We start from the raw sequence: 27,181 nt of genomic DNA, 5'->3' as shown, positions 1-27,181 counted from the left end.
GCCCTTACTGTGCCCTACAAAGCCCATTATGATCTGACCCTATCACCTCTCTGATCTCAACTCTACTCACTGCCTGGATTACTCGCCCCTGCCACACTGGCCTTTGAACCCTTCCTTCAACAGGCTAGGCAGCTGCTGCCTCAGGGCCTTTGCACTTGCTCCTCTGCCTGGAATGCGTTTCCCTAGAAGTGGGCATGGCACTCTCTCCCCTCCTCAGGTCATGGTCTTCCCTGGCTGACCTAGCTGAAATCCTTTCCCCCATACACACATGCACGTGCACACACACACACACACACACACACACATTTCTAATCCCTCTTTCCTGGTTTACTTTTTGTTTCTTCGTACTTATCACCATACATCTATGTGTTATATTTAATTATGACCAACATCTACAAGTTGTATTGGTTTATCTTATCTATTGTCCCCCCATTACCACCACTAGAAAGTACACTTTATGAGGGCAGGGATTTTTGTCTGGTTTTTGAACCGCTATATCCCTACCATCCCAATGAGAATGGGAGTCCCCAAAGTCAAAGTCAGGGAGGGGTCAGTCCTGAATGAAGCTGGCTTAGTGTCGTCACTTTAGCCCTGCTCCTGGTGAGTTCACGAGCGCTAAGTCATCATTATTCAACACACTAGGCACTGTTAGGTGTTATAGGCAAATAAGATCTTACACAAATAACACCATTAGTTAAAACCAAAGAAAGAACCCATCACAGTGGTTTAAAATCATCCCCAAAGAAAGGCACTGGAAGAGGTTCCAATGATGCTCTACCCCAACCCTAAAGTTAAATCTCTCCTGTTGGAATAATGACAATGACATCAGCTGGATCTCAGGACAGGCTACCCCAGCACACAGGTGGCTTCCAAGGACAGACTGTCAATACAATGGGTACGAGGTGGGACAAGTCATTAATATATCATCCACCTTTCAATCTAAAGAACTCATGACTGGCACAATATCTAACCAGTCCCTAGACCCAGATCCTGCCCTGGTATTCATCCCCTAGAAGCTGGCCAGAGGGGAAGATCTGTTTACCTGCTACCCCACGGTTAAGAGGCTTTAACACAGAAGAGAAGGGAGCCTGCAAGTGGGACATCCAGGACCAAGAGCAGAATTATAATCCTTCCGCTCTGGGCCCCTCCTCTGTGACAGGCATAGGTTGGATATGGTTTCTAGTCCCCACAACACTTTTGAAAGGAAGCTATTGACATCACCTTTCTATACACGAGGAGTTAGAGACTGGAAGAGATCAAGTGACTTCTCCAAGGCCACAGAGATAACAAAGGACAGGACCGGAATTTAGACCAGATCTTCTGAGCTTGTGGAGTGATACAGGAGATGGTGCGATGCTATGACCGGAGCGACAACTTAGCTCAACACCAAGGGAGACATTTTGAGCAGTGAGAACCCCCTGCAAATGCGTGGGCTGCAAACTTTCAGAAGTGGACACCCACTTGCTTATGTGCCCATTCACCACCTTGGATGGTCCCAAGATGGCCCAAAATGACAACCTGGCTTCTGGATAGCCAGTGAGGTTCAGTCTCTAGGACCTTCCCAAAGCCTGGCTGCATTCCTGCCTTTGGCTAACATGAGATGCTCTACAGCCTTGATTTAAATTCCCTCTTGTTTAAACTGGCCCCAGAGGTTTGGGTTACTTGCAACCAGAAGAATCGTAACTCACATAAAAGCCACACAAGTGTCAGCAACTTTGAAAGAGAGCTTAGAGTAATGTAAAAGGCAGTGAACATTCCTTCTAAACTTGGAAAGGCAAAGCAACCAAACTCCAATATTTCCCCCAACACCTAATTTATAACTCGGGCTTTCTGATTTAAAAAGCATCAGAAGATCACAAAAAATAACAGATTTTAAGAGCAGATTTTAAGAATGAATCTTGAGTAGAGAAAAAAGTTCCTTTCTCAGACAAACCAAAGCAACACTAACAACAAAATAGCATATATTTTTATTCATTTTACCGGAGGTAACAAAATAGAAACTTTGAGTTATTTAATGTATCTATGCGTTCCAGCGTCTTTGGAACAGTTCATTCTTTGTGACAGCAAACACTCAGAACGTCAGCTATTTGCCTTCTATCTTAAATAAATTTCTTAAATGTCTATAATTTCCCAGAATGTGCAGAAATGGTTCATTTAATAATCATTCAGCGAGTGCCTACTGCACACAGCCCCTTTCAATTTCCAGAACAAAATAGGAAGCAATTGACAGCGTCATACAGTGATAACTTTCCCACCTGGCAAGTGAATAAGCTAGTTTATCTGCACACAGGCGTGTTTTCCATAACTGGCCTGCATTCAATGTATGAAACAGGTGCTAAGAACCAAAATAACCAAACTTGGCTTTTTAGTGCCTCTTCTCCTTTTATATTCGGTAATTGCCAAGGCTGACATGGAGGAAGTGTAGGGGGAGGAAAATGAATGGGAGGTGGTAGGATATATTAATTAAAATGTGTGCCCCTTTCCCCACTTCAGAGTCAGAATTCACAGAAACACTGAGAGTCGGGTTGGCTCCTGCCCCTTCTGGGTAGCTGAGATCTGGATCAATCTATTCCTGTGAGCCAACAAGAAGGAAAGGCTCTCTAGTGAGACAGGTGCCGAAGCTGGAAGCAGAGACAGATCTTAGATTCCCACGCCACAGCTGGAAAAAGAGGGACAGTGAACAATTCCCAGAGACGCTTGAGGAATTTTGTACACGTTCTATGGTGGAACAGCTCTTAAAAGATTACCCTCAAGTTTAATTGATTTTACCTCGGAAATGTCTGCGACCATACGTAAGCAGCATGTTCTGCTTGGTTTCTGCCTGCGCTGTTGACAGCTCACATTTTCTCTGTTTTTTCCCTCCTTGGGAGCCTCCACTGATTGTTGGTGTTCATTGTTAGCGTCAGTGAGGGCATAAGCCAGAGCATCTGCCCTCCTTAAACTTATAAGGCATGACGAAGATGGAACTTACTATAAAGTTTTATTTTCTAAGTGAAAAGAAGCAGCTGACGTTTTATTACTAAATATGTCACCTGCAATAGGGCAAGAACCTTGAGCACCCAGATGTGGAAGGCATGACACTAATCCTATTTATTGAGAGCTTCCATCACTTGGCGCTGATATTTCGAGAGCTCGCTGTCTCTCAGGCATCATGCCCAGCGCTGGCCCTGAGTATCTGAGAGGGGGCCCTGCATGGCAGGCCGTGCTGGGGAGACACAGCTCTTCCTTTGGATCATCTCTTTGAACCTCAAGCACCTCCTACCTTCTGCTCTCAAACTCCTTACCTTTCTCTCACCTCTCCATTTCCTCTGCTTTATTGTCTCTCTCCTCTGCTTTTCTCCACCATTTTTCGTTGGTTCCTTCCCATTTTTCTGTTTCCTGTAGCCCCGGGGGCAGAGGCATCTTGGGAATGAGAGCAGGAGGATGGCCTGCTTTGCCATTTGCTGCCTGCTTGCTTATGGGAAGGTCATTCAATCGCTTTGAGCCTCAGTTGTAAGAATCTAGAGTGACAGTACCTTTTTGTGAGGATCATGCGTGCTATTTTATGTGTGTACACTCATTAACTATTTAAGAGCTACCGAGATGAAGTCGGCATTATTACTGGAGTCATACAGACAACTGAGAAATGTCACCGCCTTTCCTTTGCTGCCTGGAGAGTGAGAGGAGAGAGAGAAAGGTGGGAATCCAAAATCACTGCAGGGATGTGTGACTTGGTCTGTCTTGGTGATGACTAACTGCATTCCAAACCCTATTACAGTCATGTCTCGATTAACGACAGGGATTCATTCTGAGAAATGCGTCCTTAGGCCATTTCCTCTCTTAGCTCAGTGGCTAGCCAGCTGTGATGGCCTGCTCTGCGTGCATTTCAGGATTCTGTTTTGCTGGTACTTTCTTTTGCTCTCACACGCTTTGTCTACCAGGCCCACTCTGCATGCTGTAAGCGGCTTAGGGTAAGCCAGGATTGAAAGAGCGTGCTGTCCTAAGGGTGATGACAGCACGGACCCACCCAGCAACGGGGTAGCTGGGAGTTGTTTTTCCAAAACTGGTGCCTCATCCTCTTTGTTACCCTTTCCAGAATGTCTGACTGAGTTCATAGAGTTTTCAACTCTGCAATGTCATCCACTCTGCCACAGTTAGTCTAACCCCTCGTGGCCTTTATCACATTCTCTTTTTTGTAAATACCAGCTTTATTAAGATATAATTCACATCCCATAAAATTCACCCTCTGAAGTGCAATTCAGTGAGTTGTGGTATATTCATGGAGCTGTGCAAACATCACCACAATCCAAGTTTTGAACATTTTCTTCACCTTACACCGTTTAGCAGTCACTTCCCTTCCCGCCTCTCCCAGCCAGCCCCTGGCAACCACTAATCTACCTTCTGTCTCTATGAACTTTCCTATTCTGGACATTTCACAGAAATGCAATCATACAATATGTGCCTTTTGTGACTGGCTTCTTTCACTTAGCGTAATGTTTTTGAGGTTCGTCCATGTTGTAGAATTTATCAGTACTTCACTCCTTTTTGTGGTTGCATAATTTCCCATTGTGTGGATAGACATCTGGTTTACCCATTCATCAGTTGATGAACACCTGGGTTATTTCCACTTCTGGGTTATTATGAATAATGATGCTATGAACCTTCATATATACATTTTTGTGTCGACACACATTTTCATTTCTCCTGGGTCTATATCTAGGAGTGGAATTGTTGGGTCATGTGATAACTCTAAGTTTAACTTTTTGAAGAACCGCCAAACTGTTTTTCCAAAACAGCTGCACTGTTTTACACTCCCACCAGCAACATACGATCGTTCCAATTTCTCCAGGTCCTCACATCACATTCCATTTTATGAGTTATCTCTGCATGCATATTACTACTCCCCTTGGATTTAAGCTTGCAGAGGGCACAAAATGCCCTGAGATTGTCATAATAGCAACCATAGCACATGGCATGTTCTGAATTAATCTCAGCTGTCAGTTGACATACTTTTTATTATAATCACTTACAGTTCCTAACTAGAGGGTAAGCCTATTTTAGGAGAAAATACAAGTCTAATTTCACATCTTTCAAAGAACCCTGCACATAAACAGAACTGTCTTTCATTGGGCCCTTCCTGGATTCTTACCATATATGACCTCATTTTTCAGATGAGGAAACTGAAATTCAGGTTACTTGTCCAAGTAATTAACGTCAAAGCTGAAATTCAGACCCACGTTTTCACTCTCCCACATTGTCTTTTGCAGTGAAAGAATTCTATCTGTTTTGCAGGAAGGGAGAGAGGGAGAGTGAGACGCTTATTTAAGGACCTCTGCTTTCCTTCTATAAACACTCCAAAGGCAAGAACCAATGTTTTACTTCCTTTATCTCCTATTGTACATAGTACAAGGTGGAAATTAAAAAAGTTACTTCTGATTATATAAATTTTGAACAACGATATAATGACTAATACGCTGAAATATAAAAGTAAGGCGTAGTTATGGTCTAGTTCAATTCCCTACTTGCGACTATATCTGATAATATACGGTAAGCATCTAACCACTTGCCAATGGCCACGGAGCCATAGCCAGGACTATATCTCGCTTAAATCCACAGAAGTTGGCCTATGTGCCTCAAAGCGTCACCTCAAGGGAACCACAGAAGCGCTGCCTCTCCAGCTATCATTCCAGCGCCCAAAACACTGCCTGGCGCTTTTCTGCCGGCATCAGCTGTCAGAAGAGCGGAACTGGCTAAAGAGGCCTCTGCCCCTAACCAACATGGCCGCATTGAGGCTTCAGAGTGAGGGCGGCAGAGTGAGGATCACGTGAGGAGAATCCTCTTCTCTTATTGGCTTTTTCTCCTGGAAGGGCGGAACACAATAACCCAGCGGGGACCGGCCTTAAAGGGCCCAAGGCTAAATCCGCCAGAGCTCCGCCCTCGGGGCTGGGCGGGCGGGACGCCCCGCGGAACGGCGGCAGGCGGGACCGGCGCGCGGAGGCCGTCTCTCCGGGAGTCCCGGTGACCGCCGCCGGCTGCGACGCGACCCCGAGGGGGTTAACCGCGGAGTCGGCTGACGGCAGAGCGCGAGGATCCTGCGCGCGAGCCCGGCTCAGCCGACGGGGGCGCACGGGGGCGCGCGCAGGCGGACGCGGGGATGGAGGACGGCGTGGCCGGGCCCCGGGTCGGGGCGGCGGCCGAGGCTGCCGAGGCGCGAGCGGGGCCCGGGGTGACGCTGCGGCCCTTCGCGCCTTTCTCGGGGGCGGCCGAGGCCGACGAAGGCGGCGGCGACTGGAGCTTCATCGACTGCGAGATGGAGGAGGTGGACCTGCAGGACCTGCCCAGCGCCACCATCGCCTGCCACCTGGACCCGCGCGTGTTCGTGGACGGCCTGTGCCGGGTGAGGGCCGTGCCGTGGGGCCGTCGGGCGGAGGGCGGACACTTGTTGCCCGGAGGAGGCGGCGCAGGTCGCAGCGCCGAGGTCCTGGCCGGCCCGGGCAGCCGGCGGGGCGGGGAGGCGACCCTCGGGGACGCGGCGATGCCCCTGGCTGCCCGGCCGCGGTCCCCGTCTGTCCCAGCGAGGGTGGGGGCGCGCTCCCCTATAGTCCCGGGTTCCCTGCACCTGCCGGGCCACCCGCGCAGCCCGTCCAAGGGAGTGTCAGGGGTTCGCCTTTGGGGGTAACCGCCTCCCCGCGATGCCCCTGCCCCCGGGTGTTTCCTCGGGCGGGGAGGGGGCGATGGAGTGGGAGATAATCAGGGGATGAATTAGCCCCAAAGTGGCCGAGAGCTTCTACTGTCCCCCTGGGGCTTTAACCGTCGCCGTGCCCTTACTCATTAGAGGAGGGGGTCGCCTCATTCATAGGGAAGCAGACGTTGAGCAGCGACGTGACTCACTGTTCAGAAATAGGACGAGGTCCCTGCGTTCTCAATCTGCACCATTGGAAGGAAATCCAATGTTTGGGTGAGGATCCGTGGTTGCTCATTATCCTGCAGTTGGCCAGTTGTGGTCGAATGGTGTTGGGGGGGAAGGGGTCCATTTGTTAGGCCTTCAGAATATTTAGTGAGGAGTCTTGCTCCCTGAAGGGGTGACATGCCACCATCGGGGACACTCAGTACCTGGGGAGTTGATTTTTTATTTTTCAAATTCACACAGTTTAGACACTTGGAGGGTGAGGGAGCAATAATGAGTAATCAATGGTGGTGGTGGTGGGGAGGAGGAATTTATTTCAAATCGGCAATTAGCATGCAGAAGAAAATTTGGACAACGTAGGCGTTGCAGAATGAAGCCTGTCTTTGAGAGATATGCTCCATTAGGAGAGCAGCTGTTTAAAAAAGCAATGCTTTCCATGCTTGGCTCTGGGTCTGCACATACTGTCAATGAACTGTAGTCGAAGGCTGCTGCCAAGAGGAACACCACTGTAGAACAGAGAATGGTGCGCTTAATCCCATTTATTTATAATTTATATGCCTGTCTACTTTCAGAAAGGCTTTACAGTGGCTGCGTGCTTAGGTAAGCTTCCGTGCATGCTTTCTAAAGCAACAATTGTCACAAATACAGGGTCTCCCTTATCTTACTCTAAAACCTTTTCTCTGCCTGAGGCAAAGGTCTAACCAGCATTTCAAGTCTCTTTCTTAGGGGTCCTAGGCTCTCTTTCATGGAGCAAGGTCAGCTTATATAAGAGTGCACTTATTACCTTGATGTCTAGCCATTCATACTGTTGCATTTGTCTCATTCATTCATTTGTTTATTCTTTTGCTGTTTATTGAATGCTTACTTGTTCCAGGCACTGTTTTAGGCCCAGTGGAGATAGTGGTGAACGCCATGAGCTGCCTGTGGTTGAGGGGAAATAGACAATAGAAAAAAGTAAGTGAACAAGGTCACTTCAGATAGTGATAAGTGCAGTGGAGACAATAAAGCAGGATAATGTGATGGAGAGGGACCAAGGAGGAGATGGGGCTGGGTCATATCAATCAGGGCCTAACAGGGACGTTTGGAGGTTCAAGAGGTTTTAATGAAGAACTGATTAATTGGGCCCGGACTGAGGGGATCAGCAAGGGGTGTTGGACCAAGGGGAGGAAGTAGTGTTGCTGGAACCCTAGGAGAGGAGCCGCCTGGCAGGAGCTGCTGATGTGAAGGTGTGGAATTGAGATGCTGAAGCCAGGAGTGGCAGGGAAGAAATGCCCTGCTCGACTTGGCCCGGCTTTCTGATCCCGTTGGCAGAACCCAGCTGGCAGCCAGGAGGCAGGGGAGCCCAAGCAATACAGTCCATAGATGGGGTCAGCCTTCCAGGGCCAGGAGAAGGAGGGAGAGAGGCAGAGAATGGCTCTGGGGACAGTGCAGGTCAAGAGGACGTGCAGAGAGGAGTCAACATGGGGCCAATTCAATCTCAGGGGCTGGGAACTGAATGACCCCCGAAGGCCTCTTTGCACAGCTTGGACTTGGCTCACAGGATGAAGCTCCTTGTGTAGATTTTGTGTGGCCGGCGTCCAGGCAGAGGGAATAGCAAACAGGAAAGTTCTGGTGCAGGAATGAACTGAGTGTATTCAGAGGGCACAAAGGGGCCCCCATGGCAGAGGGAGAGGTGGGGGTGGTGGCCCAGGTTGGACGCAGCCGGGGAATGGTTCCATGGAGGACCTTGGAGGCCATGGTAGGGATTCAGATGTTATGCTAATTGCAAAGCTGGGTGGAGAATGTCTTTAGGGAAGGAGGGTGCGTCGGGAAGAAGAGAGGAAGCAAGGAGACCCCCTAGGAGGTTCTTGACATTCGTTGTCCAGGGGAGCCGTTAAGGTGTTTGCACTAGGTTGGTGGCATTGGTGACGGAGCAAAGGAGCCTCTGTTGGAAACTGGCCTCTCCACTAGGAGGGTCAGGGGCTTCCGATGGGGGCAATAGGAGCTTTGCCTGTTGAACCTGTAAAAGGTAAACAATCGGTGAAGAGGGGAAAACCCACTGGGCTAAGGAAGTCGGAGTCCCTGAAGACGACGAGCCCTGTGATGCGCTCAGACAAGGTGATGGGAGCAGATGTGACTGCAGGCCATTGGGAAGCCGTCCTGGAAAGGATCTATCTCATCTAGCTGAAGCCATCCCTCTGGGTGGAAAGATATGGCCTCTGAGGTTTCAGTCTGGCAGCTTTATTATTTTAAAGGCCATTCTTCCTTAAGGCTGGTCTGTCACCTTTGGGTGCTGTTGTGAAAGTGTGATTCTACTTCAGGTCGGTCGTGTCTGACCCTTGCGTAGGCAGACCCTTAACGACGTTGCTGACAGAAGTCCCTGTGCTGGTGGTCTGGCCATCCCCTCTCCTTAACCAGTCTGTTGGAGGGCCCCCTGTGTGAGTGATGGTGTCTTAGCCTGCTGGGCTCCTCTGACAAAACACCACAGACCAAGTGGCTTAGAAACAGCAGAAGTTGAGTGCTCACGGTTGATCAGGTGAGGGCCCTCTTCCGGGTCGCAGCCTTCTCGCTGTGCCCTCACGTGGTGGAAGGGATAAAGGAGCTCTTCCCGGTCTCTTTTATAAAGGGACTAATACCATTCATGAGGATTCCGCCCTCATGACCTCATCACCTCCCACAGGCCACACCTGCTGATACCATAACCTTCAGGGGTTAGAATTTCAGCATATGAATTCGAGGGGGACACAAGCATCCAGACCACGGCAGATGGTGTGAAGGAAAAAGGTTGTGTCAAACCTGTTTACATTTGTTCATACTCTTCTCTAACCTTAGTCTTAGAGGAATGAAAGAAGTTGACCTGAACTCCCAATTTATTAGAGAATTTGCATCCAAAGCTGTTTTCTAACTATAACAGTTGGGTCTGATATGTAAATTTGTTTTTGTTAGCCAGATCATCATCAATATTGTAAATAATTTATACTGAATATGTTCATTAAATGTTTATCTAAAAAATAACTGTATCGTCATTAATTTCAAGTAATATTATTAGAGAGATCCACACTGTTACAAAGGAATGCAAACTTTTATTAAAATAAGATGATTTTCTGTTGTGCAAATATTCCATTACTTTGTTCTTTCTGGGCCTTTTTTCTTTTTACTGAGAAAGCAGAGCGCTGCTGCTCTGAACCAGTAATTACATGTGCTTTGGGTTGTTGGCAGTGGTTCGTTGGTTCCCTAGAATAAGAGTTTATTCAGTTGTCACCAAGCTAACCAGACATTTAAGGGTTCTCAAATAATATTGTTAGTTTCCAGGCAGTAAATATAGTTCCATACAGTAATGGAAACGAATACCATTTTTTCGGTTGTCTGAAACATGGATCTGTATTTGATAGAGCTTTGCATGAATGCCAAGTTGGAAAATGCTAATCCTAGAAAAATTTACTCTCCTCTAGTGAATAAACTCATTTTTCTTAAAGCACATGCCCGCTTAAGATTTTTGCTACTTCCATGACTTTCTTTTAATAACATGAAATATTCTGATAGGCATAAAAGAAGTTTGAGTGACTTCTTTAAATTCTTTGTATCAGTGAAGATGCTGAGCGGTTCACATCTTAGCAGCACTTGGAATCCCTGGGGAGCTTTGCAAAACCCCCATACATTGGGGCTGCACACCAATTCAATCTCAGGGGCTGGGAACCACCTAGAAAGTTCCCCCAGGTGATTCTCATTGGGAGTCAAGGCTGAGGACCATTGTCCTAGCCAGAAGGGGTTTTGCCTGACCAGTGGCATTGTTGTGTCATGAAAAGATCTTTGGGTTCCACTTGTAGCCAGATCTGTGCCTCAGTTTCCTCGAGCTTCAAATGGGAGTCAGGCTCTTCTTGGTCTGGCACCTCCCTTCTCCTGATTGGCATGTGACCTTCTAGCCTGACAGCAGGATGATGGGCCGTCAGCCAGAGAGCTGGAGTCCTTAGGCAGGTGACACATGAGATAAGAGCATTTTACTCTAACGTGGGGCTGCCCCCACCCGCCTTTGTATGCATCCTCTTCACAATGCTGCTCGCTCTCCCTCCAAATGTTAGATCCCAGACTCTTTCTCCCAAAATTTGTTTTTTGGTAGACAAGCTATCATTCAGTAGTAATTTGACTATTGACATGTTTTTAAGATCCAACTGCTGATACGCAGTTTCTGCTCAGAAGGTTGTATCTACTTGGCTGTGTTTCTGCCTGTTTCTATTATAAGTCAGTCGGTGGCAGCTTGTTGTAAAATGTGACATTCCATCAGGATAGTAACAGTTGGATCCTATTACAGTGTAAAATCCAGGCGTTTTTAGACCATTTTCACTTTTCATCCTGGTGTCATAGTCATGTTTCTCGGACTTAAATTATGCACAAAATTTCCCCCTTACGCCTCCTTAAGAGTGAAGCAATATTAAACTAATATGACATGGTTTAATCTACTTGGGAATGTTCAGAATGTTGTATGTTAAAAAAACTACATAATATAAACATGCAAAATTTTTAGAAGTTATATGCTATTTCCCTAATTTTAGAATTTCTGACTCTGAAATAAATCAAATTTGTCTTTTACATCCATGAGGTTCTTTTAATCCCTCCTTCCACTCCACTCCCAAGCAAGAGTTTGGGGTTTTTTTCAGCTTAGTGGGCCACCACTATACAAGGCTGAAAGCATGCTTTTCTTCAGTAGCAGTAGCTTTAAATGGTTTCCCCACAACTCCAGGCTTTTCAAGCCCCAAGACGATTACATAAGGGAACAAAAAATTAGGCTTTGTGATAGAACAGAATAGCTAAAGCAGAGGCTGTTTGATTTCAGTGTTTATATTTCAGGCTGTATTCTTTCTTTCTTTCCCTTTTTTAAAAATGTCATCACACAACACAGCCCGCTCTTTTTCGTACGTGTCACTGAGGGACCTGTTTGCCCTGTTCTGTGACTGCCTCACTCTCGTTACAGTAATAATAATTATGCACATCAGAGTGTGTGCTGGGGGGAGGTAGAGCCCTCAGTGCGTGTTTTCTATTGTTAGGACTCATTTCAAGGGCCTTGGGGGACTGCTGATCATTTGCAATACAATCTAGTTGTGACAGAGTTTTTTCCTTTGTGAAAATACTAATCACCATCAAAACCTGGGGATGCTGACAGTTAATGAGACGTGAATGACTCTGCCACGTCCTCTGAGCATTGCCAGGCTGTGCCATGGCAATAGGAAGTAAAAAGGGCTCTTCCACCCTTCTTGGGCAAAACAAACATTTTCAAAATATAACATCAGGAAAATATTAATTACCTTAACTCAGACTTTGACGTTGGAGAGAGGGTTGGCTTCATGTTATATAGATTTCAATCATGGTCAAAATCCTTTACCTGTGTTTGATTTGGTTGGTGTAGAGTGTTGTTATTTATTTTTTTAACCTCTAAAGATTTAATTGGGTTTCATATGCTCACATTCCCCCTTGAAGTGTGTACTTGAGGAGGGTGTGGATCTTAAGCATACCTTTACCACTTATGCCTCGTGACTCTGGGGAAGCTATTTATCCTACCTGTGCCTTAGTTTCCCTACCTGTAAAATGGGGTGCTAATAGTACGTAATATCTTAGGATGTAAGTGCTTATCATAAAGTGCTTATCTCAGTGACTAAGACATAGTAAACCATAACATAGCTTAAAAATAGTCTAGATGATTGTATTATAGATAAAAACATAGATAGAAATAATATAGATAAATAAAAACAATATAGATTGTTAATTACTGCTGTGTAACTAACTCAAAACAGTGGTTTAGAACAATAAACACTTATCTCACAGTTTCTATGGGTCAGCAATCCAGGGATAGCTCACCTTTGTGCCTCTGCCTCAAAGTCTGCAATAAAGTATCAGCTGCGGTCTCATCTGAAGGCTCGACTGAAGGAGTATCCACTTCCGGGCTCACGTGGTTGTTGGCAGGATTGCACTTCTGATGGGTTGTTGGACTGAGAGCCTCAGTTCCTTGGTGGCTGTGGGCTGGAGGCCTCCCTCAGTTCCTTGCCACATGGACATCTCCATTGGGCAGCTTACACCATGGCACTTGCTGCCGTGAGAGCAAGCAAGCAAGAGCATGCAAGATGGAATGGAATTCATAGTGTTTGCGTAACTTAATCTCAGAGGGGTATCCACCACCGTGGCTGTGTTGTCCTCGTTAGAAGGGCGTCCATGGTACAGGTCACCCTGAAGGAGGCTCAGGCCAGGGCGTGAATGCCAGGAGGAGGAGATCACTGAGGACCCCACAGGCTGCCTGCCACGGTAGCTGTTTATTAGGACATTGTTTTCTTTGTAAACTTTTCTGACTTCTGTGGAGCAGTGAATGTTCAGAAATGTTTGTTAAGGTGTTTTCTCATCTGATTTTTTTTTAGCTTCAACTATAAAAGAATTCTATAAAAGAATACAGTTTTAGGCTCCACATCTTAGTATAAAATACCTCATTGGTAGGATTATAGCGGGGTTATTAAGTTTCTAAAGTGTCAAGAGCTGTTAGCCACTGCATTTCCGAAAGAAGAGCTCAGGAAACCACACCTGTAACTTGGGCAGGCCCAGTACTTTTCCTCGCATACTAATTTCAGCAGGTGCGCTGTGTACGAAATTCCCACGTGTGATCAGAATTAACACCATAGGAAGAGGAGTTTGAGGCTAGCCTGCATTCAGAATTGAAAGACAAAAACGTTATTTAATTCAGATAGCTAATTTTGGATTTTTTTCACTCCCCATAACAATAGCTTGTTTTACTTTATCACCTTCCTATTTTTGGTTAAACTTTCTGCTTTATTTTGAAGATGATAAAGTAATTTCTGTTCATTAATGTGAAGTGCTTTGTGTGTAATACATATATCATTTCATCTTTTTACAAGAACTCCCTGAAGTAAGTACTATTTTCATCCCCATTCTTCAGAGTTGGAAAGTGAGGCCAGGGGTGGCCCAGTGACCCATCTCAGGTCACGTAGCCAGTAAGCGTTGGTCCTCTGATTCAAACCTAGTTTTAGCCAACTCGAGAGCCTGTCCTGTAATCAGCTTACAATATGCAGTAAGGTACATGAATTTTTCATATCTTTCACATCTTATTTAAACCCTAGGACAGCTCTGTGAAGAAACTATTTTTAGCCACAGGAAACTCAGGTTCAGATGAGTTACAACTCTTGTTCTTCCAGTTATTTATTTATATTTGATGGACGTATTTGAATGGCGGCCCTGGTGATGTTCTTGTGTGTAAATGGAAGGCCACGCCTGGGCATTGGAGCCAGACAGATCGGATTTGAATCCTGGCTCCATCACTTCACTGTTTCATTCATTTATTCAACAACTATTTTCTGAGGGCCTGTTGTGTTCTGAGCTCTGTGCTGGTTGCAAGACCAGCTGTGGGACCCCAGGTGAGTCAGTCCGTGTCCCCAAGCCCAGCCTGCTCAGGTGCAGAATGAGGACAGTGTATGGTGAGGTAGGTCAGTGTGAGGGGGGCACAGCCCGGGACAGCCCTGGGTGAATGACGGACACCATCCCTCCCTTTATGGAGCCCACAGGCTAGCAGGGAAGATTTTTATTTTTTTTTGTTGTGTGTTATGTAAATAACCAAAGAGCTTAATGGATCCATACTAAACCACGTGTTTTTGGGCACGTTATTCAGCCCCACCTCAATTGCTTCACCTGCAAAGTGATCTGGTCCAACTGTCTCTGTGAGGCCATTTCCGGCTCTCACAGCTGGATGGCCTCTGGTTGGACTCTTCCATCAGGGAAACACGGCCTGGCCCCATGGCCCCTTGCTCCCCTGCATCCCCAGAACGTAAGATCAGGCTTTTCCAAGTAGGAATTTGCTCCGGAAGAGAGTTTCTCTAGTGTGATTCTAGTTCTCTTCCATCCAGCCCTTCCAGCCTTGCACCTGGGGGAAGACAGAGCTTGACCTCCACCCTTCCTAGGTTTTCAGCCGCGGATCTTTAACGAAAAGACGGATTAACGAGAGAAAAACAATTAACGCACGCAGTGTACATGGTGCGGGAGAAACCTCAGCGAAATGTAGCGCAAAGCGGAGGCTTCAAACTCGGCTTACGTGCCTCTTCAGCAAAGAACAATAAATTCATAGAGAAATAACAGGACGGAGCTGAGCAGTTTTAGGCTTCCAAGCGGCATCAAATCGTGGGAAGGTAAATATGTGGGAGGAAACCAATAGAACAAAGTTTGCTTGCAGATTCCTCTGGGCTGATAAGAGTCTAGAGTCATCTCCAGCAAAAGGAGAATTTATATCCTACCTTTAGGCAGAGAAGGCAGAGAGGATAGAGCAAGCTGCTGCTTAATTGCCTTCAGCTCAAAATAACTTTATGTCAGGGAGGCATATTTTGGGGTGACATTCGAATTTCCCTCACACCCCCTCTCCAGCCTTGTCCTGCATTGTTCAGTGGGAGGCCTGTCTGCTGGTTTGTGGCTAGAGAGGAGGTAAATTTCAGTCACTTAAACTTGGTCTTGAATTGGTCTTGGAAATTTACCTAGGACGGGTCTGAGAGGAACCTGTGTCAGAGAGGGTATAACTGAGCCCAACACAATTCTGTCCAGGCACCATTTGAGGATTTGCCAAAGACACAGCCTCGCAAAGCCACAACGCTTGAGTGAAACGTTTTTTTAACTCTTTCGATTATTGGGAGCTTTTCCAAATCTCCTGATAGCGTTTACTTATTGATAGGGTGACTGTATGTCCCGGTTTGTCCGTCTGGTTTATGCCTGTCATCCGGGGAAAATTATTCGTAGTACCCCCCCTTTTAAGCATGGATGCTAAATTATATGGTTGGTAGTTACACAATTAATCATAAGCACCCTATTGATTTAGCACTTAGCATTTGTGCCACATATTTCATGTCCATCATTTCGTTTAATCCTTCTTACAACCTTCTAAGGGAAATACTATAGTTGCCCATTTTATAGAGGAAGAAACTGCCTTCTCCCTTTGCAAAACTAGTCAGCACATGGATTCCCGCGGGAGCCGGGTGTCTGACCTGGGGTTTCTGGAACCTCGGCGGGGAGGGCCCCCAGACCCCAGCCTTGCCTTTGTCCGGGGAGGAGTCAAGGTGCGGACAGATGGTGACGATTTCTCATCGGTGCTCACTAGATAAGGACAGAACTCAAACTTACCCGCCGGTCTGCTTCCTCCCAGCTGGCTGATTTTTATATCACTCATTTAATTCTCTGTGAAATAATGTCCTCCGCTCTTCCACCCCCACCCCACTCAAAAGAACCCAGGGCGTGCAAATAATGAGGAGGGCATCTAGGGTCACGTCGGCTAGAACAGGCAAACTGTAACAACACATGGGATGGCCTGTCCTCGGCGCCACTGGCCCTGGGTCTGTGCGGCCGCTGCTCGAGGAGGGGCGGCGAGCTTCGCCTCGAGAGCGAGTCCGATGCTGTTGAGAACGGCAAGTGACCACCAGGGGGCGGTAACCACACGTGTGTCCTGCGATGGAGGCGGGTGGTTGACTTAGACTTCTTTCAGGCGTCAAAGACCACGCGCATCTTCAGAAGGGAGGAGCCATGTCCTGTGCTGCACAGGAAGCTACTGTAAAGATAAGTTTGCAGTCGAAACTTGAAAGCGGAGAGACAGCCCCCAGCAGAAAACCAGGGCAGTGAGGAAGCCCACGTCCCTCGCTGGACCCGTCCCTGCTGCTGGGCCATGGGACCCCCTTTGGTTAAACAGGAGACACAGGGGCACTGTGTTCGCCTGACGGAGTGACCCTCCTACTCCAGCTAAGTGTGGGTACAAGTTTGTGACCTTCTCTGCCGTATGCTCACATTGATTGCAATTTATTTGGACTCTGACTCAAATTATCACCATAAAGAAATACCAAGAGAGAACTCAGAGGAAACAGAAGCTTCATTTCAGGGACAGGGGGAATTTTCTGAGCCGGCTTCAGATAGTAGGGCACCACGTGGATTACTTTTAAAAGGCAAAGCTTGTGCTGGTGGATAGGTCTCCAGACCTGCGTGATGGGAAGTGTTCTCTCCCATGGGAGCCCTGTCCTTGGATGATTCCAGAATTACCTGCTGCTCAGGGCATATAGTGACAGTATTCTTCTGGGCTGGAGGAGGGACTCTGGGGAACCCAGATCTTGGCTCCACCAGCACAACTATCTTTGCATCCGAAGCTGCAGATCGCAGACGGTGATGGAGACCCCCTCAGGCCTGGGTCAGCAGTCTGTAATCTGCTTTGCAGCCCCTAAAAACAGACCGCTCATCGGAAAAATTCACTGGGTTGCATACAGGTCAGGAACTGGCCTAAAGACACTTGTAGATGTTTGGCAACTTCAGGGTCGGTTTGTATCTGTACCTCTCTTTCTAGAATTGCTGAATCCAGAATGTGTCTGTCCAGCTCGATCACCTGCTTTTTCCCTGACACAGTATTTCCAGAGTGGTTTTCATTTTCAAAATCAGTTCTGAATTTTTGTAATTCTTTAAAGTGATTCATAAATTTGCAAGGGGCTAACTCTCTAATGCACTCTGTTTTGTCAACTACTCATTTAATCCTTGCTGTGTATTGGGAAATACTGTTAACAGATCATAAGATACTTTGTAACCTCCACATTTAGAGTATTTCGGTTCATTAGAGCAAGTTTGGGAAAGTGACCTGGTCCTCAGCACCGTGAACCTGCCTGAGACTTTGGCATAAGCTGAGGTGGGGTGGGGGTTAGAGAGGTTGTCTGTTGAGGAGGTGACTTCCTGCATTTCGTCAGGGGGTGGTTGCACAGAGGACGGAACGGAGCATTGTGTGCTGTTAGTGGCTCGGAAAGCAGCAGTACCAGCTGGCCGCCTCGAGGGCTGGGGCTGAAATTCTAAGCACCTTCATCTTCTATCTGTAAAAGGAGGGTTGGCAGTGCCTTCACCTTACTAGGATGCTGTGAGAATTAAATACAGCACGACAATATTTGTGATAGTATCTGAAGGCAGGAGATACTCTGAAAATATTTGTTTAGTCTCTATCAAGGACTCTGTTTTAATGTCAGTATATCATTAGAGGTTTTATATTGGGTTGCTGTTTAATTTTTGTTTGTCCATTTATTTCCTTTTCATTTATTTTCTTTTCCTCCTTTATCTACTAGGTAGCACAGGAGCCACATTGGCAAGATCGTCTGCTTGCAGGTTTTCTTACTGTGGTACTAATCCTATTTTTATGGGTCAGCCGAGAGTGGAAATGTATGCAGTGTGTTTGCATATTACCCCTGAGTGTCCACCTTTCTTTATGGACAGATACCTACCTTAGTTTGGAGTTGTGCATTTTAAAAGGCAGACGATGCAGCAGTTAGGAGGTAGGTCCCAGACCCAAGTGGGCCTGAATTCAAATCCCAGCTCAGACAGCAGCTGGCTGTGTGACCTTGGACAAGTAGCTTAACTTCTCTGTGCTTCAGTCTCTTCTTTTGTAAAATGAGATAAGAAAAGTACCTACCTTACGGGGTTGTTGCGTGATGAAAAGAGAGCATATAAATAAAGGGCTAAGAAGAATACCAGGCTCGTAGTAACTGTTTAATACTATACGTGTTAGCAATTTTATCAAAATGCAAAGATTACAGTGTATATATTGCTCACTGCTATTTATCCTATGCCTAAGACAGTGCCTGCCACATTGTAGGCACGTAATAAATATTTACTCAGCAATGGAAGTAAAACACTGACATAAAAAATGAGAGTATTGCTGTTTAAGTCTGTTAGATATTAAGCCTTATTTTCCCATGAGTAATTTAGGCTCTTCCAGAAGTTGCAAAAATTATTTTAAGCCAGTGGAGTCTTTGCCTTCAAAATTATTGCAGTGATGTCTGTGTGTGTGTGTGTGTGTGTGTGTGTGTGTTGCAGGCACACACACTTCTGTGCACGTGTATGAAATTAACAGGCTTTGATATTGCTGAACATTTAGGAAGACTGACATGGCTTGTTATCACTTGTAAATGCTTAGAAAAAGCGTGTTTTAACATGGAATGAGCATGGCTACAAAGTTATAAACAACTCAAGGAACTAAACACTTTTTAAAATAAATAAAAGAATGGGTATAAAAACCCCATGAACTCCAAAGCATAAAATCACTATTGCTGATGATAAGACATCCTAGGCTTCCTAGCACAATTTAAAAAAAAAAAATCTTGTAATTGAAAAATAAATACCATGTTTCCCCGACCGGACCAGCCCTTTCTCCCTCCCCTCCCTCCCTCCCTCCCTCTCTTGCTCTCTTCCTCTTCCCTTCCTCCCTCCCTTCTCTCATTGTTCTTTGGATGCCTTCTAGGAGATACAGGGATCATTCCTTGGCATCTGCTGAATCTCCACCTACTGCACCAGCCAGCCTCTAGCACTCCTGATAGAAGGCAGCTGGTCACCCTTTGCCCAATCTTGTCCTAAGAGGGCAAAATCAACTTGTGATCTGATCTCTGAATGCCACCCTGGTTTCCATTAGATTGTGCCAGGAAAGATGACCTTCTTTAATGAAATGCATGCTGTCTTCTTGGGAACTCAGTAGCCTGCTGTGCTTTTAATTAAAATGTACCAATCTCCAAAAACTTGATTCTTACCCCCGAAGCGGCATGTCACCCAGCAGTCTGTTCCCAGTTACAGGAATGCAGGATGATTACATCATAGGGCAGCCCCAGTGCGGACTGAAGGTTGGAGCAAGGGGCCTTAGCATGGTGTAACCTGGGCTCATAGTACTTGGGGCCAGTTGTCTGTGCTTAGGTCCAGGATAACTCAACCCCTTATGCAGCCTGCTTGCAAGCTGACTTTAGCAAAGTTACCCACTGTTGTATTAGCTCTACACTGTACTGGGTGTAAGGGTGTTTAATGGCATTGGGGAACACAACTCATAATAACTACCATTTGCTGAGTACCAATTTACAGGTCATTACATTTGTCTAGATTGCTGTGTGATTAGAAGAGTAATTCATTATAAAAGTAATATTTGGTTGTAAAAGTCAATAAAAGCCTTTACTAAAATTCCCCATCCTCTTCTCTCAACCTGTTCTTAGAAATAGCCTTTGTTAAGTTTTATATGTACTCTTTCATGTGTTTCTATGCATGTTTAAACATATATATGGTATATATAAAGAGAGACCAATGCAATTAAATATATACAGTGTATATACATTTATATGATATCATACTATATACACTCTTTTGCTACTTGCCGTTTAAAAATATTGTGGACATCTTCTTTTCTTTTGATAGATTTCATTGTAAGAACGAAACATAATTTAACCAGCAGTTCCTGTTGCTAGCCTTGGGTTGTTCCTAGTTTTTTCCCATTATAAACAATGTTGCAAGCAGCATCCTTATACATATTATCTTTGTTTACTTGTGTAAATATGTTTGTAGAGACACATTCCTAGAAGTGGAATTTCTGAGTCAGAGGCTATGCTTATTTTGCATTTTGATACATACTGCCAATCTGTTCTCCAAAATGTTTTTACTAATTTATATTACTGCCTGCACTGCATAAGAGTTCCTTTCTCCCACGTTCTTGTCAATACTGGGGATTATAAATCATTTTGGATCATTGCCAAGATCCTTGATGGATGAAAATAGTCTCTCTGTGTTTTAATTTGTTCTTCCTTAATTACGAACAAGGCTGGCCATCTTTCATGCTTGTAGGTCATTTGTTGCTTTTTTTGTCCTGTAAATCGATTGTTTATATCTTTTGCTTCTTTTCTGATAAGTTTTTGGTCTGTACTTAGGAATTTGTAAGATTTTTGTACATTAAGGAAATTGTTATTTTATCATGTATATTGCAGATATTTTTCCCACTTTGCCATTTGATTTTATGGTGTTTTTAGCTCACAGAAATGTTTATTCTTTTCGTTTGTAGTTCAGATATAGAATTTTGCCTTCCTGTGTCTCAGCTTGTCTCATACCTAGCGTGTCCTTCCTGGGCCAAGATGTTAGGAGTAAGTTTTTTCTACTACTTTTACATTTAATTTTTGATGTTTGCCTTCAATTCACTGGATGGTTTGGTATAAGGAGTAAGTTAGGTTTCTGGTTTGCTTTTTTGCATGTTCCCAGAGTCCCAAATCCTGCAGATTGGAAGTACCACCTAAATCGTCAAATATCCTTGAATCAGGACTTTTCTGTTGATCTTTTTGTCCATTCTGAACCAGGTTCATACTATTTTGAATGCCTGTGACCTTACATTTTCGCCTTATTTGACAATGAATAGGGTGAATCCTCCCCTGTTCTTTTTCAGAATTTATTTTCCTGGCCAGTTTCATTTTCTTATTCTTCTTCGTGAACTTTAGAATCATTCTGTCATGTTCAAACTATCCTTCACTCCCCTACAAAGAACGAAAACAAAAATACAACAACCAAACCTGTTGGTATTTTGAGTGGAATTACATTGGGTTTATACTTACTTGAGGAGAACTGACATCTTTGACTATTATGTTCCTATAATTTAATGTTCCTATCATTTATTAATATTCTTCATAATTTAAGCCATCTTTTGTGCCACTCAGTTTGACATTTTCTTCACATAGATCCCATTTCTTTAGTTTGTAATTTATGTTTTAGATCCTTCAGTATAAATATTTTTATGTAAACTTAAGAAATGCATTAAATTATGAGATCTCTTTTTCCACTTTACTCACCTTTACTTTCATGTGAAGGGAAGTGATGTTTCTATGTATTAACTTTGTAACGAAACACCATAGTAAAGCCTCTTACTATTTCTAATAGTGTTCCAGTTGATTCTTTTGCGGTTTTTTTTTTGCATATAAAATCGTATCCTCTCCAAATAGTGATGATTTTGCCATCTTCTTTACAATACCTGTGTTTTATTCTCTCATTCACATGGCACTTCAACATTAAATTATAGTAGCAACAGATGGCATCCTTGTCTTGTACCCAACTTGTAAGGGAAACGTGCTCGTGTCTCACCACTGACCGTAACCTTGGCGTGGCGCTGTGGTATCGTAACTCACCCTCAGGTATCGGACAAACACTTCCCTGTTCTAGACCCGGTCACACACAACAGACACACCCAGCTTTCTCTCCCTGCCTTTTTGTAGGCTCTAACCCAGCATTCAGTTATCCTTTTAAAGAAGTGACTTCCAGAATGTTCTATGAACCATATGTCTCCATCTGCTGTCTCCATGCTGCCTTATGGAACTCTGCATGGATGGAAATGTTCTGGATCTCCACTGCCCAGTGCAGTAGCCACCGAGTGTTTGAAATGTGGCAGATACAACTGAGGAACTGAATTTTTAGTTTTGTTTAAAGTTTAATCGCTTTTAATTGAAAAAGCCACATGTGGTTGGTCACTACAGACTTGGGCATCATGGGTCCCTCATGTCATGAAAGGATAGGATGTGAGCACTAAGAATGACCTAGTGGCCACTCAGCGTGCCCAGAGAGGTTGAGATGAGCCCCAAATCACACAGCAAGTTCCTGACTAAACTGAACCTCGAAGGCCAGGCTCCTTGTTCTCGTCCTGAGCTTTCCCACTATGCTTGACCCTCACTTTACTCCTTGCCTCCCATTTTCCTTCTCTAAATGACAGCCAAAGTCCCAGGATGTGCAGCCTATAAGCACTCAGTGAGCGGGCCTCAGCACCGCTGACCCTTCACTGAGTGTGGGCTGACTCCGCGACGTGCAGCTGTGAGTTTCCGGCTGTCACCTTCCTCTGCACTCACAGTCCTTTCCCAGTCAGGGCAGGGCAGTGGGCCTGGGAGGCCAGTTCCCGGCTGGTGGTCCAGGTTCCGCGTCTGGCCTCTGCAGCAGGACTGAAAGCACTGTTGGGCCCTGGTCTCATGTTCCAGCATCCGCAGGAAATATTAGTTCTGTACGCTTTTGGTCCACATGTATTTTCTAGTCCTTTTCCTGAAGGATTATAAACATCCGTGCTTCCAACAGGATAGCAGCGTGTTGCTCCTATCCGCTATGACTAAACTAAACCTACGGAGAACTCAGGTCTGCTAAGTCAGGGAGTGGGCTGGGAGAAGAAAGAACGGAGAACCTTCCAGAAGGCCCTCAGCAGGGCTCCAGCATAGAAGTCAGGTCTCAGTGATGAAGATACCACGGCGATGCTCAAGTGTCCCTTTGAAGTCTTCCTCCTTCATCTACCCTTCCTGTCACACCTGGGGGCTCCTGGCTCAGTCACTTGGGGCCACTGCTGGTACATCCTTAGCTTTCCCTTCCAGCCATCAGTCACATGAAGCAGGGTGACCTCCCCTCCAAGGAGCTCTTGGCTTTTTCTGGCCGATAGGAAGACCCTCCCCTTGCATCTGAAGGTCACTGGTCAGAGCGTAGCAGTTAAGACTACCGGCCCACCTGGGTTTCCTTCCAGCTCTGCTGCTCCCTCGCAGTGTGACTCTGGGCAACTCACTCACCCACTCTGATCCCTAGCTTGCTCGCCTGGAAGATGATAACGGCCCCTCACAGGGCTCTGGTGAAGATTACTTGAGTCCATACAGGGAAAGTGCTCCGAGGTCCAGCTCACCAGGATGCCCTGCACAAATGTCTTCACCCAGGTGATGGCTCTGCCTGCTCCGAGGGCAGGGGACCTCCAGGTTCGCTCGCCCCGCCCCTCAGTGAGAGTACTCAGTGCAGGCGTATCTGGGGGGCATTGTCTGGGTGTATGCGGATGGCTGCACCAGTGTCCCCAGAGAGTCCACTTTCCTGGCCTGACCACACGTATGTCCCGGCTCGGCAGAGTGGTGGCCAGTTTATCTGACAGTAGGGCCCCAAACCCCTTGGGGACAGCTGGTCCAACCCGAGTGGGCTTGTTCAGAGCTGTCGGGACCCATTGGGTGGCACATCCCAGCGGCCATGAAGGCGCATCCGTGTCTGAGCCTGTTGCCAGTTCAGAAGTCAGCTCCTCAGGTGGGAAGAGGCCCCGGCCTCCCGGGAGCCTGAGAACCCCCCAGTGTTTCTCTTTCTCAGCACAGGCTTCTGCAGCGGCTTAGAGGGAAGCAGCCACCTGCAGGGCCTGGCCTTCAGGACCCCCTCCCCGGATGCTGGAATCTATGATGAATAGATGGGTTGTGTACACTCTTAGCAGAGTCAGTCATTTACTAAAAGGTCAAACTCAGCTTGATCAGAACACAAAATTGCCAGGATTCTGTTCTTTCTGCGGGTGTTGTCCATTTTTTGTTTTATGATGGGGGAAGAGCCTTGGGGTACTTTCTTCGAGCTTAAAAACTAGGTCACTTTGGGGCTGGCCGGTGGCATAGTGGTTAAGTTCACACGCTCGGCTTTGGCAGCCCAGGGTTCACAGGTTGGGATCCTGTGCAGGCAAGTACACACCACTCATCAAGCCATGCTGTGGCAGCGTCCCATGTGCAAAACAGAACAAGATTTCCACTGATGTTAGCTCAGGGACAATCTTCCTCAGGTGAAAAGAGGAAGATTGGCCACAGATGTTAGCTCAGGACCAATCTTCCTCAAGCGAAACGAGGAAGATTGGCATGTCCGTTGCCAATCATCCTCACCAAAAAAGTAAAATTTTTCCTCCCCCTCTGGGGACCCTCTCTTCCTGCCTCCCACCATACCTGCAGAAGGGAAATGGCTATGGTGACTTTCCCCAACCGTTTCCTCAGCTCCTACCGTGTGCTGGTTCGGTGGCAATTGGCTCATGTGTGTGCTTAAGTGAACGCTTTTACAGTGTTCGTCCTGTGCGAGGCGCTGTTGTGCACGCTTAGACGTGGATGCATTGAATCCTCACGCAAACCCGGTAAGGGGGATACCACCGTCGTCCCCATTTTAGGGATGGAGTAACTGAGGCAACTGAGGTGGAGTAACCTGCTCCATGTTGCACAGCTCCGTTGTGGGAGGGGCCGGATTTGAACCCAGGCTATCTTGTCCCAGAGTCGGCGCTCTTAACCACTACCCCCTGCTGCCTCCGCTCCCTCCCTCATTTAGTTTGTGGCCGCATCCCTGGGAGGTGCGCACTTGTTGCAGGAGCCCTGGAGAGTTCGTGCGCAGACCATAGCCTGCCTGGGATTCAGACGCAGCCCCCGAGGCCCTGACTCCCGACACTGCTCTTCCCCGTGTCCCCGGCTGCCCATCCATCATTGCCCCTGAGCCCTGGACTCTGCCTCGCCGCTGCCCCTCCTCAAGTCAAATGCAGCTAACTGACCTTAGGGGGTTCGAGGCTCCCTTAAAGGGGCGCCTCTCCTCTTCCTTTTGTAGAACGTTCTGGGGTTTTTTTTCCGTTAAGTCTCAGGCTGCAAAGTTGTTCTGTCTTTCCACATGCTGTGGACTTGTTCTCTTTCGTCTGGACAGTTCGTATCTTCCGCCTGTCCAGCTATGCGGCTGTTTATTTTAGGTAGGTCCACTTTCCAACTCAAGAGTTGGGACAGAAATTCCTCTGAACTCATCAATTGATACATAACATTTTTGTACCTTTTCTATTTTGCAACAACTCTGAAAATAATCCCTACCCATGATCCTGAATAATAGGATAAGAATGCAGATTTTGTCCACCCCCCAGCCCTCCAGCCTCAGAATACAAACAAGTGTAAACTAGCAGTTTTTTCCCTACACGTAGTGTGGAATTATAAGTCTGTCTGGGGCAGCAGTTGCCCAGGGCATAAGCCACTCCTCTAGCCTGTGCACCTGTTCCTTGAGGGCAGGGACCGTATGTGGTTCACCCTGTCCTCCGGCCTGGACCTGGTATGCAGGAACCTTCATTCAGTGACTGTCAAGGGAACGACAGTGGGCAGCTCACATACATTCAGTGGGAAGGGACACCCAGGGAAGACAGAAACTAGCCCTGAACTTCCATGCAGAGAATGCCCTCGATTGTTTTCCAGACACTTTCCCATCTGTGTATTTATCAAGCCTATTTCCTATTCTGAAAACTGTGCCCATCCTTTCTCCAGGCTTCAGTTGGCTCAGCGGCCAGAGGGCCCCTGAGCCCACCATATAACTCATCGAGGCCCAGTTCCTTAATCTCTTGGAGGTTCTATGTCTTCGTCTATAAAGCAGACACTGTTGTTCCTATTCAGGCTGCCTCTTTCTTGCTCCCTACCTTCCCAAGAGAAAGGCCAAGTGGGCTCATGTGTTAGAGCCATTCTCAGTCTTAGTAAATGCAAAAGATCGCAGAAATACCAGCTTGGTTAGCATCCTTTCAGACTTCCCTAAAAGGAAGCTTGCGACTCAAGCTGGCATCTCAGCCCATGTCACAAGCCAGATCTTATTCATAACCATTAATTATTTTATAATTTGTGATGAGGCACTTAGAGGGTTGGCCAAGCGAGGATCAGCTTTGCATATGAGCTTTGCAAAATAGCGTGGTTCTTGAACGGCAGTTCCAGGCGCTATGCAAGCAGAGTTGGGTAAGGGCTAATTAGTGTTAAACGTTGAAACACATGAAATGCCAACATCTGAGCATTCTTGACTTAAAACTACTGGCACTTCACTATTATGCCTCTCTCTGTGATCAGATTTCTCATAGGAGACCATCTCATACAGAGCTGCTTTCATAGCTAAAGCAAGGTTGAGGACACCCTGTGAAGTCCTAGTCTGAATACACCAGGGTCAAATTTTATCGTAATCTAGATGAGGGAAGATTTAGCTCATTTTGGAAAGAGGGCCACCATCGTTGATTTGTGATACTGGTCAGCGTTGGCACGTAACTGTGCTCGGGGGTCTTCTGTGGATTGAAGCCCTCGTGACTGCTCGGATTCCAGCGCCCGTCCTCTGTCTTCATGTTCCACGTGTGCTTAAAAGAAACAGCAGTACCGTCCCTTCCCTCGTCCTCCTGGCACTCCACTTAAGTCAAGCTGTTGAGGTTTTCCTGTAATTGTAGATCGATGTCTCCGCATTAATTACTGGAGTACACAGAAGTTATATAGGAAAATCAGGTCAGGGACAAGACGGCCTCAGCCAAGAAATGCTTTTCTTTGGAATCAGAAAATTCAAGTAATAGATGATTGGGATCTGTTCACTTTTTAAGGCTACACGAATTAATGTGGGGGCGTTGATAAACAATTCTCTCCTTACTGACTTTGAGTCCCAGTGTAGACTAATGACAGGCACCTAGATGGAAAAGGCGGCTCGGGTGGCAAAGGGGGCCGGGATTTGTGTGGGAGAGTGAGGGAACAAATTGTCCTGTTAGACTGACTTGCCATCTAATCCCAGTGCTGGGAAAATGGGACTTACCCCCCTGCTTGAACTTTAATCACCTCCTGACCAGTGTTTTATTCAGAAGAACAGCAGCCTAAATACTGATCCTTGGGTTTTATCGAATCTTTTTTTAGCCAGTCAATCAGAGGGCAGTGCCAACAGAGTGTGGGTGTGTGCTTGGGTGCCATCCTCCTGAAATCATGAAGATGG

The 27,181-nt window shown here is 46.3% G+C and overlaps 1 protein-coding gene across 1 annotated transcript in view; it reads left to right on the top strand.

Annotated features, from left to right (window-relative positions):
* The first annotated feature begins 5,924 nt into the window (after positions 1-5,924).
* RCAN1 (regulator of calcineurin 1) overlaps positions 5,925-27,181 on the top strand; it is a 96,675-nt gene continuing 75,418 nt past the window's right edge. The window contains exon 1 of the mRNA XM_070597729.1: positions 5,925-6,376. Coding sequence (XP_070453830.1) covers positions 6,134-6,376 — 243 coding nt within the window. The 5' untranslated portion in view covers positions 5,925-6,133. The remainder of the gene's footprint in view (positions 6,377-27,181) is intronic.

The sequence above is a fragment of the Equus przewalskii genome, chromosome 27 (assembly GCF_037783145.1).
Source record: "Equus przewalskii isolate Varuska chromosome 27, EquPr2, whole genome shotgun sequence".
In the NCBI taxonomy this organism is placed as follows: domain Eukaryota; kingdom Metazoa; phylum Chordata; class Mammalia; order Perissodactyla; family Equidae; genus Equus; species Equus przewalskii.
This window is presented reverse-complemented; position numbering and strand designations above follow the sequence as displayed.